Source organism: Portunus trituberculatus, chromosome 20 (assembly GCF_017591435.1).
Source record: "Portunus trituberculatus isolate SZX2019 chromosome 20, ASM1759143v1, whole genome shotgun sequence".
Taxonomy (NCBI): Eukaryota; Metazoa; Arthropoda; class Malacostraca; order Decapoda; family Portunidae; genus Portunus; species Portunus trituberculatus.
Genome location: NC_059274.1, coordinates 4970001 through 4982011, shown reverse-complemented (window position 1 = coordinate 4982011; position 12011 = coordinate 4970001). Strand labels below are relative to the sequence as shown.

Here is a 12011-nt window from a genome sequence, read left to right as displayed (position 1 = left end):
GGAATCATCAGCTTTCCTTGATCTTTGACCTAAACTGAGGAGGAGGAGGAGGAGGAGGAGGAGGAGGAGGAGGAGGAGGAGGAGGAGTAACACAGTAAGAAAAAGGATAGATAGAGAAAATGGGTGGGCATGAAAGCACTAAAAGACAAATAAAGGCAGAATTAGACCTTTAATAGGAATGGAAGAAGAGGAAGAAAATAAAGGAGGTGAGGAGGAGGAAGACGAGGACTAAGAGGAGGACGATGATGTCAATAAAGGTCAAGAGAAGAGGGGAAAAGTTAAAAACGGGAACACAGTAAAGAAAAAAAAACGATAGAAGAAAGAAAACACGAAAGAAATGCAGGGAACTCAGAATGAAAAAAAAGAAAAATGTAAAAGAACGAAGAACCACGATAATTAACAATACAGAACACACACACACACACACACACACACACACACACACACACACTGAAGGAGCCAAGAAGGGTGGTGAGAGAATGAAGGAAAGGATGATAACAGGAGCAGGAAAAATAATGAGAAGGAAACACGTGACGCGGAAAAAGTCTATGACAACAAGATTAGAGTAAAGCAGGGAAAAGACCAACCAAATCCTCTAACACACGACACATGCTCAAGGAACAACCCTGCCACTGAATTAACAAAGAGCGATAAGCGAATACACACACACACACACACACACACACACACACACACACACACACACACACACACACACACACACACACTCACACACACGTTCAGAAGCAGATGTGCAAGGAAGGCTAACACATACACGGTCTAAATTATCAATGCAATAACTCTCTCTCTCTCTCTCTCTCTCTCTCTCTCTCTCTCTCTCTCTCTCTCTCTCTCTCTCTCTCTCTCTCTCTCTCTCTCTCTCTCTGATACCCTCTTGGAGTCATTTGCACAACATTATTAAGCCTCTCTCTCTCTCTCTCTCTCTCTCTCTCTCTCTCTCTCTCTCTCTCTCTCTCTCTCTCTCTCTCTCTCTCTCTGATACCCTCTTGGAGTCATTTGCACAACATTATTAAGCCCTCTCTCTCTCTCTCTCTCTCTCTCTCTCTCTCTCTCTCTCTCTCTCTCTCTCTCTCTCTCTCTCTCTCTCTCTCTCTCTCTCTCTCTCTCTCTTTTCTTTTTCCATCTCCCTTTATACTTTCCTTCATTCCCTTCACCTAAGCCCTTCCCTCTTTCGTTTGCATTTCCTCTTTTTCCTCTATTTCCTCTCCCATCCATTGTTTCCGATACCCCACCGTCCTTCTTTTCCTCCCAAATCAATACCTACCGTTCCTCCTATCATGGTCCTCCTTATCTTTCCTTTATCCTCGCTTTCCTGCTCCTGCTCCTCGTGGATTTGCCTTTCTGTTACTCAAAATCTTTTAGCTTCATTATTACCACTTTCTCTCCTACTTTCATACTCCTGAAACCGTCCCTCTCTAGTTGTGTTGTGATTATCTCCTCCTCCTCCTCCTCCTCCTCCTCCTCCTCCTCCTCCTCCTCCTCCTCCTCCTCCTCCTTCTTCTCTTCGTACTCATACTCATCCTTAATTTGTTATTCTTACTGTTACTCAAACTCTTTTGCTTTAGATCCTTCTACTTTCTCTCTACTTCTCCTCTCCCTCCTCCTCCTCCTCCGCATCATCTGCCTCCTCTTCCTCCTTTTCCCCTCCTCCTCCTCCTCCTCTATCCCCTCCTCCCCCATCTCCTCAGGTCTCTCTGTGGCACAAAACGCACAGAATTAGACAACTTGTGAAACCCTCCACTTCAAAAGCCGCCAGTAAGGTTATGTTTACTCCACCACGGAAACTTTTGCCTTTCCTACGAATTTTTCACATGCATATCTCTCTCTCTCTCTCTCTCTCTCTCTCTCTCTCTCTCTCTCTCTCTCTCTCTCTCTCAATTAAGGGTCTTTTTTTAGCCTCGTTTCCATTCACAGTGTTGGCAGAGGCGGACAGGCCCCAAGAGACATAAGGTCTTGCCAATTCCACTCTCTTATCTGTCAGTCTTCGGCATCGTATTGGCAAGTCGTGTGTCACTGCTTCCCTATTGTTGGTTTGCTTTGTTGCCCTGCTCCAGAATACGAGTGATTCTTCATCCTTTCTCTCTCTCTCTCTTTTCCTTCCGCTCTTCTCTCTTTTCATCTCCTCTCGTGTTTTCTTTTCTTGCAACTTTCTTCCAGCCAACTTCCTTCCCGTCTTGCTCTTTCTTTCCCCGTTTCTATTATTTTTCTCTTTTCATCTTCTCCTTTGTTTGTTATTAATGCAGCTTTCCTTCACTTGTGTTTCCTTTTCGTTCTTATTTCTTTTATCTGCTGCCTTTCTTTGCTATTTATTTTCTTCTTTCTCCCTTTACCACTTTTTATCGTCTGTTTCCTATTCTTGCAAATTTATTCCAGTTTATTTCCGTCTATCCCTTTTACTTCATTCTTCTTCTCTCCTGTTTCCTATTCTTATCCTTCTTTTTCTTTATACTTTTTCTTCTACCTTTTACTTTTCTTTTCTTTTCAAAGCATCTTCTTTTTTTCTGTTCTTGTAGATTTCTCTCATCGATTCTTTTTACTTTCCTCTTCATTCTCCCTTTTGTATTCTCCTATATCCTTTTTTCTTCTTTCTTCTTTTTCTTCTTTTTTCATCATTCCTGCTTTCTTTTCATCGAGTTATTTTCTTTTCCATCTCTTTTCTTTAAGTTTCTTTTTCATTTTTCTTCCTTTTCTTCTTTCCATCTTCCTTTTATTGCTGTACCTGATATGAGTGATTTCTTCTCCATTTCTTCTTCTCTTTCGTTGTCTTTCTTTTTCTCCTCTTTCTTTCATGTTACAATTTATGACCACCTGTGTTCTTCTCTTCTTGTTCTATTCTTGTTCTTTGTTCTTCTTGTTCATCTTCCCTGTCACCTGTCGCCCTCTCCTTACCCTTTCTTATCCCCTTCTTTCTCCCCTCCTCTTCCTCTTCTTCGATGCATCTTCACGAATGGTTGGTGTTCTTCCTTCCCTCTCCCTCTCCCTCTCTCTCTCTCTCTCTCTCTCTCTCTCTCTCTCTCTCTCTCCTTTCCCTGTCCCTTAGTGCTTTCACCACTTCCTATCCTTCCGCATTCTCCTTCCGCTCTAACTCTCTCTCTCTCTCTCTCTCTCTCTCTCTCTCTCTCTCTCTCTCTCTCTCTCTCTTCTTCCTCTTCTTCTTTCATTCCCTCTCCTTGACAATCTCCCTCTTTCTATTCCCTCTACACCACTGTTCCCAGTTCTTATACCTCCTCCTCCCAATCCTCCTCCTCCTCCTCCTCCTCCTCCTCCTCCTCCTCCTCCTCCTCCTCCTCCTCCTCCTCCTCCTCCTCCTCCTCCTCCTTTTCCTACTTCTCCTCCAGGAATTACAGACACACCTAGTCTCACATTCCTTTCTCGACTTTGGGAATGACACTTCACCACGAACTACACAGGCCTTCTCTTCCTTCTATTCCACCTTTCCGTCCCTTTCTTCCTCCTCCCTGCGACTCCCTCCTACCCAACCACCCCTTTCTCCTTCACTCTCTTCACTCTATGCCCTCCATTTGCCCACACTCGTTCTCCGGTCGTACATATTCCTCCCCATTCTCGCCTTCCATTTCTGTATCGCCGGGAAATAGTGTAACGTTTTCTCATTCATTGACACTCCCCATCGCTGCTCCCCGTTATTCAACAAGTAAATCCGTGCGGCCTTTCATTCTCATTCATGATCCCCTGTTTTACTGTTTGAAACCCGACACACATACACGCACGTACACTGACATTCACAGAGACGTAGGAGAGATAGAATGAGAAAAATAAAAAAAAAAAGTAGTTAAGTGAATGGTAATATTTGAGAGAGGGAAATGTATGTTCAAAATGTGATTAATCCCTTGACGGTTTTTAGGTGAATGTACAGACAAGTGGATTACATGTTATTATTAAAATTTGTGGAGGTATTCCTGTCATTATTATTATCTTTTTTTTAGTGGCGTATATCTGTGTTTTGACTTCGCCCTGCTGTGAAATCCATGTCGACAATATTGGGATTGTTGTAATTTGTTGCCTCGGGTGTGTGTGCGTTCGTGTGTGCGTGCGGTTCGTTCGTGTGTGTGTGTGTGTGTGTGTGTGTGTGTGTGTGTGTGTGTGTGTGTGTGTGTGTGTGTGTGTGTGTGTGTGTGTGTGCGTGTGTGATCTTTCTATATGGTGGGTCCAATTTTTTTTTCATTGTGCGTGTGTGTGTGTGTGTGTGTGTGTGTGTGTGTGTGTGTGTGTGTGTGTGTGTGTGTGCCACGCCTGTGTACACGGGAGTGGGTGTGGGCGTGCATGTGCTTGTATCATAGCAACGATGAAATAAGTCCTTAATCTTGATGAAAATGGTGGAGGCTATTTAATTTTGGTAGCGATGGTGGTGATGGCGATGGTGTTAGTGGCAGTGGTGGTGGAAATGGTGGTTGTGGTGTTAACAACGGAGTGGCGATGATGTGGCTACAGAGGGGCAAGCGGTGGTGGTGACAGTGGTGATAAAGGTGGTGGTGGTGATGGTAGTCGCGTTGGTGGTGGTGATAGTAGTCGCGGCGGCGGTGGTGGTGGTTGTCGCAGTAGTGCCAGGGCTGAGAGGAGCTCAGTATCGCCTTGGCCACGGTGAAGGGGAGACACGCCGCTCCCTCTGCCTGATGCACTCTCCCTGCCCTCCTCACTCCCCTCTTGGTCCATCGCAAATCCTCAACGCCGCTCCCCTGACCTGTGACCCCTGACCTCTCAAACTCCCCCACCGCCATGCCCGCCGCTCCAGAATGAAGCTTGTGTTGCGATATATAGAAAAAACATTACCCAAAGTGCTCTGTACAAGGCCATATGTCCCTGGCTCTAACTTCCTTCAGTAAAGACGAGAAAGACCAGCCGCGCCTTCTTCTCCGTGAATAAGATGGTCAATGAGAAATAGTTTACATACATGCGGCTGGCGACTTGTGCAGCGTGTGGTGGCGGTGGTGGTGGTGGTGGCGGCGGTGGTAGTGGTGCTGTGATGGTGGTTGGTAGTGGTAGTGGTGGTGGTGCTCGCGGTGTGGTGGTGCTTGTGGTGGTGGTGTTGGTAGTAGTGCTGGGTGGGGAGGGGAGAGGTTGTGGTGGGGAAAGGTTACCTCGCTCGCCATCACACGCTCGAGCTCTTCAAAATACCCTTCCGTCAGCCCCAAGTGACATGAAGCCTGATGTGTTATCCAGGTACCCCGGCCAAGATGACTATATCAGTAAGTATTCACGCGCTTCCTTCATTCCCTCCCTTCCTTTCATCCTCCCTTCTCTACATGTATCAGTAAATATTTGTAGCTTTCCTTTTCTTCCTACCATTCTTCCTTCGCTATTTCCTATATCAGTAAGTTATCATGTTCTTATTTTATTCCTTCTTTCGTTATGTACTTAGTCTATCAACAAATATTTACTCCTCCTCCTTTCTATTTTTGCTCCTTTCCAACCTTCCTTCAGATATTCAGATTCTTTTTTTTCTGACATTCCTTCCTTACTTTCTTCATTCTTGTTTTCTTTCCTTCTTTCCCTAATTCCCCGGTTCATTCTCTCCTTTCATTCCGAGTCTCTTTTTCCTGTCAATTTCTCTCTAATCCTCCTTCCGCTCAGTAATATGCTATAATTTTAACATACTTTTATTTCGTTTCTCCTCTTCCTCCTCCTCTTCCTCCCGCCAAGTCTTCTGGTGTCTGTTCTTCCTATGTATTCCTATGTATTCTTCCTCCTCCTCCTCCTCCTCCTTCTCTTCCCCCTCCTTCTTTTCCTTCTCCTTCTCCTTCTCTTGCTTTGTCTTTTCCGCCACGTCTTGCACATAGTTCATGACTAATTTTTGACTCACCTACTACGCTTTATGAATATTTACTTCATCCGTCTCTAACCTCCTCCTCCTCCTCCTCCTCCTCCTCCTCCTCCCTTCTTTTTTCCAGTGTTACTCTTCCTGCACTCTTTTCTTTCTTTTCTCTTCTTTTTCGTAATTTATATCTTGCTTCTCTCCATTTATCACATTTTCCCTCTCCCTTTTTTTTTCTCACTTACATAATCGTTCTATTCACATTCTAACTTTATCTTTCAGTCTCCCCTCTCGTCCACCTTTTCCTTTTCTCCTCTTGCATTCCTTCCCTTTTCGAGTCACTTCTTATCATCGCTTCCCTGCTTAGAAATGCTTCTTCTTCCTCTCCCTTTTTGACAAATCCTGCAAAATTTTTCTCCTTGCGAGCGCCTTTCCTCTTCCAATTACTCTCGTTGCTCCTCGTTTTCTCTACCCACCCTCCTTATCCTGCACCTCGACCTCCTCCTCCTCCTCCTCCTCCTCCTCCTCCTCCTCCTCCTCCTCCTCCTCTTCCTCCCTACTCCTACTCCTCCTCTCCTACTCCTACATTCACTCCGCTTCCCTCGTCCTACCCCTCCTCACCCGAACAAGATAATTCCTCAGTAAACATTTACACAAATATTATAACACCGGCTGCTGTCACGTTCAACATACGATATTTTGATCAAATTGCTTGCACCCACTTTTCACACGCATTGAATTAGACATAAGAGTAGCTTTATTTCTGATCTATTTTTTTTATGACGATTTATGTGAGAGATTGAAAGGAATAACAGAGAGGTGCTGTGTCTCGCCTCCCGTTCAGTCAAGTGGTGGGGAGTGACATGCAAATAAAGGAGATGAAGAAAGGCAAGTATCGACAGCAGTATTAATGGTATAGTAGTAGTAGCAGTAATAGATGTAGTAGATGTAGTAGTAGTAGTTGTTGTAGTAGTAGTAGTAGTAGTAGTAGTAGTAGTAGTAGTAGTAGTTGTTGTAGTAGATATAGTAGTAGTAGTAGTAGTAGTAGTAGTAGTAGTAGTAGTAGTAGTAGTAGTATAAGAGGAAAAACAAGACAAAAAATATATTGACTAGTGATGATGATTTGAGAAGTGGGGAAAAGATGAGGAGGAAATGGAAAAAGCAAAACGTAGAAGAGGAAAAAGAAGACATTCCCGTTGTTCTTATTGACTGAGAAGAAATGAGTTGCTTTATATCTCACTTCTTTAACACATTTTTTAAGACTTGATAGAAAACTAATATTTCGAGACTTCATATCCTAAAGTTTCATTCTGACAACATGGCTGTGGGTGGCTTCCATTCAGTCGTCGTCGAGTTAATTCTTCTTCGATCGCCCGCGTCAAAACAATGTCAGGCCCAAGCGAGATAAAAATCTGCGGCTTTCACATTCAGATTCTGGACTTGAATCAACCTCTTTGTTATCAAACCTCATCTCTGTTATAGGGAGAACAATAGAGATATGGAAAATGAGATGTACGTTTTAAATATGCTACTTATCTTCAGCAAATCTCTCCTGTTCTTTCGTAAATATGTCTACGGTAAAAGGTTTCGCGTTTCAATACCTAAATATTTCACTAAAAGAAAATAATTACAGGAACATAATTAAAATAAAGAGAATGACTCCATCTGTGGAAATCTCTTTTTGTTTGAATTATTAACAAATAAAACCAACTTAGTTTTTAATCTTCATATTCTTCCATACAAAATAAAAAATTAAGGTAAGTAAAAAAAAAATATCGTTCAAATACACCTCAATTTCCTTTTGCCTTTGAGTCTGGTGCAGATAGTTGTACCTGGGATTGGGTGTAGTGTATATGCACCGCTGCTTTCCTCTCCTGTCACTCCCACAACTGAAAGACTGAGTGTACATACGATACCTAGATTTTGTGGAGGAAATTGAAACTCTGATACAATTATGGAGCAACCATGCATGCACTGTGAAGCACCAACGACTGACTGGTGGTGATCATACGATGTAAAGTGAATATATGGAGGTTGTGTATAGATAAGTGAGAGATAAACGACGCAATGGGCACGTCAAAAAGATAGGCGCCGGAAGGGAAGTGAAGGGGGGGAGGCAAAAGCGCTTGGGTGAAGTATGGCATTATTGAATTTTCCTAACAAAACGAGAGTGAATTTAAATATTCACGGAACACTTGCGTTACACGGGAACCAGAGATAAATCCGTTAGGGAGTTAAAAAACAAAATAATCTTAGCCGACTTATTACTAACATTGCAGGGAAAAGGTAGAAAAACAAAATTCAAATTCTCTGTAAGCTTTATCTGTAAGACATCCGATTGGACGTCTGGAAAGGCAAGTAATTTTCCCTTAGAAGTTCTCATGTCCCAAACAATATATGTTGTAGTTTCTTTATATTTCGGTTGTTTTGTTATCTTCAAGGGCAAATATAACAATCTGAGAGTATTCTGGTAAATCCTTCCCCGGTTAATCCGTGACGAGAGAAGCACTGGGAGAAAACCTGGTGACTGATCCAGAGGAGCTGGTAAAACATAAGCAGAGATAAACGAATCTACTTTATGAGTATAATGTGAGCGAAGGTTCTTCTATCCAAGTATTTCTATCTTCCAGACTCACGGAGAGATACAAGCAGAAACATAGCCAGACAGACAAACAGACATGGGTAAATAGACAGGTGGAATTAGATGTAGCATACAATAATAAAACAGCAAGAAGCAGTGACGTCACACCACCACCACCACAAGCACTTGTACAGAATCATCAATTTTCACTTAATTTAACATGGATGGTCTTGTTCTAACACCAGAACTTTCTTACCACATCATTAATAAACCTATTCATTACTACTGGCACTTTATTAACGTTTTAATTATATATCCCATGACAACAAGCCCGATCATGTCACCCTAACAGCAGCACCACCACCACCACCACCACTACCGCTACTACCACCACCATCCTAGACCATTCACTCCCCGAAGCACTAAACTTGCATCTTTAAGGTTGCAAAATACTGTCACTGTTATAATGGGATTTTTTTACTCCTTTTTTACTGAGTGAGGCAATGACACCACTTCCACTACTTCCACAGCGTTCGCTCCACTTGGCTGCCCTGTCATCACGTTGTTCCACTCTCATACCGACACTGCAAAAACCACTCTCTTTTTTTACCCTTTTATCCCCTGCAAGCTTCACTGACCGCCTATTCCCGCGAGTGAAATATGATACATCCAAGTGTTTCAGGTATCGTCATGTCATTTCGCCTTCATTTCGTTGGAACTTCTTTGTACTCTTCCCAGCAAAAACACTAGTGCGCAACAAATTAGAAAGTTCTGATTCCTATAGCCTTTTTCATTCAATACGGTTAATAGTTTCACTTTCTCATGATGTGTAAATAATGTATATTAGAAAATGAAGGTGCACAGTGAAAATATAGGACGAAATACCCGTTGATATGTAAGATAAACTACAATGTGTATCTAAACATGTATTCCTGTCACCACACACACACACACACACACACACACACACACACACACACACACACACACACACACACACAGACGAGTAGCAGCAGTCGAGCAAGCAACACTCAGTAAACACCTTGGGGCAGAACACCTCCGCAATAACACCCAGCCCAGTAAATAGGTCTAAAGCTTTACCTGGCCACTACCGCGCCGAGTAGCGCCAGCCATGGACCATAAGACCACGACCTCGCCATTTTGAGAGGAAAAAGGTGCCGCTCGGTGGAGTATGAACGGCCATCCCGCCCATCCCGCCCATTCTGCTCACACACTCCCGCCCATCACCACTGCCAGCCCCCACCCCATCTCTGCCTGCCATTCCCATGCTCTTCCGCCCATCACTATCATACTATCCCTTCCCTTCCCTCTCACGCTGCTTCTCCTCCTCCTCCTCCTTCTCCTCCTCCTCCTCCTCCTCGTCCTCCTCCTCCTGTCCCGTCTGGGCGACACGTGGGCGTAACTGCCTCGTTTCGGACGCTTGTTTAGTGGAGTCGTTAGTGCCCGTGAGGTTCCTCCATAACATGTACACATACACACACACACACACACACACACACACACACACACACACACACACGAATCCTCTTAACGTCTGCACTCTAATCTCATGAACATTTACGTGCATGCATATATACATTTACGAGTACACAAGTTAAGCATTACCTACACACAGGCATACTTACATAAATAAAAGGAGACATACAGAAAGACGGACAGATGTGCATACATAAAACATAAAAGAAATTACAAACAACACACACACACACACACACACACACACACACACACACACACACACACACACACACACACACATACACATAAATACACACACAAATTCACATGCATGCGATTGTTTCTGAAAGATTTGCCTAGCGAGGAAAGAGTTCAATGAGGTGAAAAACGTATTGAAAGCAATTTTGAAGGTGAGAGGGTATTAACAAGAGGAAAAAATTGACGAAGGTAAATACAGGGAGATGAAGGAGGTGGTGGAGGAGGAGTTGGAGGAGGAGGAGGAGGAGGAGGAGGAGGAGGAGGAGGAGGAGGAGGAGGAGGAGGAGGAGGAGGAGGAGGAGGAGGAGGAGGAGAGGAGGAGAAGGAGGAGAAGGAGGAGAAGGAGGAGGAGGAGGAAGAAGAAGAAGAAGAAGAAGAAGAAGAAGAAGAAGAAGAAGAAGAAGAAGAAGAAGAAGAAGAAGGAGGAGGAGGAGGAGGAGGAGGAGGAAAAAGAAAGAAGTAGGAAAAGCAAACAACAAAAGAAGCGAGATTAGGTGTGAAGAAGAACAAAGACAAGAAGAACAACAAGAAGAACACGAAAAGAAGAAGACGAGCAAGAAAAAAAAAAAAAAGATAGAAAAAAAAGAAAACAGAGAAGAACAAGAAAAGAACACGGAAAAGCAAGACAAAACAAGAACATGACCAAGAATAAGAGGAACTGAGGCCAACAAACTCACGAGGAGGAGGAAGAGAGAAAGAGGAGGAGGAGGAGGGGGAAGAGGAGGAGGAGGAGTACAGGCACCATAAGGACATGCAATAAAGAGAAGAAATACAGGAATAATTACGCTGGAAAGGAGGGCGTTTATGTATTGGAGGAAATAAGAGGAGATGAAGGAATAAAAGAGACGAGAGGAACTGCTCGACAAAGCCCGTTAGTGCACTTCAACGTTCCTGTGTTGGTTATAAATTTCTCCTACTCCTCCTCCTCCTCCTCCTCCTCCTCCTCCTCCTCCTCCTCCTCCTCCTCCTCCTCCTTCTCCACCTCCTCTCATCAACTTCAATTTTCACTTTTATGTTCATATCTCCTCTATACTTACACAATCATAATCTCCTTAAGTGGTGGAGGAAAGAGAGAGAGAGAGAGAGAGAGAGAGAGAGAGAGAGAGAGAGAGAGAGAGAGAGAGAGAGAGAGAGAGAGAGAAAGAAAGTTTATCCCAAAAAACAAGCTCCTCGCCATTGCAAAAGCTCTAAAATTGATCTTTAATTTCCTCTCCCTGAGCTCACTGACCACTACACTTTCTTCCTCAGCTTCACTCTCTCTCTCTCTCTCCAACACCTCTCCCTGGTCCATCACGCCCTTCCTCTCCTCATACTCTCCCCCTCCTCTTCCTAATCCTCGCTCTCCTGCCCCACATTCACCGGCGCCGCACAGGTGAAAGAAAAAGTATAGTTCACGGGAAAATAAAAACACGTGTCATGTCTGCGCCTGGAAAAAAGAAAACGAAATAGATGGTGTAGAAACAAATGCAAACATGGAAAAAGAAATGAGAAAAACACTAGACTAGCCATTAAGCAACATTTCTTTTTTTGTCTTTCTCTTTAGACTTGTGAAAACAGAAAGAAAAAAGGGGTTTACTGAACAAGAGGCTCAATTGTTGTGCTTTTAAATATATTCTTATAGTTAATGAGTTCTGCATTACTGATTAGGGCTTGGAATTAAATGAGAGACAATTATTATATGGTGTTGTTTGTTAATAAGAGATGAATGGTCATGCATATTATACGTTACTGTACAAAAGGAAGCGGAATTGTAGGAAAAAATATATGTAATTTTCGTAACAATGAAAAGAGTGTGAGAAAATTTATTTAGCGCCATAACTTTATTAATTTTTTTCATTTTCTTTTCCATTCTCTCTTTCTTTGACTTTATCGAGTTTCTTCTTTCTTCTTGTGTCTGCACTT

General features: G+C 43.2%; 1 protein-coding gene across 1 annotated transcript in view; it reads left to right on the top strand.

Moving 5' to 3' along the window:
• Window positions 1-4608: 4608 nt before the first annotated feature.
• Window positions 4609-12011, top strand: part of LOC123506709 (hemicentin-1-like) — a 76594-nt gene continuing 69191 nt past the window's right edge. The window contains exon 1 of the mRNA XM_045258977.1: window positions 4609-5225. Within this exon, the coding sequence (XP_045114912.1) occupies window positions 4931-5225 (295 nt within the window). The 5' untranslated portion in view covers window positions 4609-4930. The remainder of the gene's footprint in view (window positions 5226-12011) is intronic.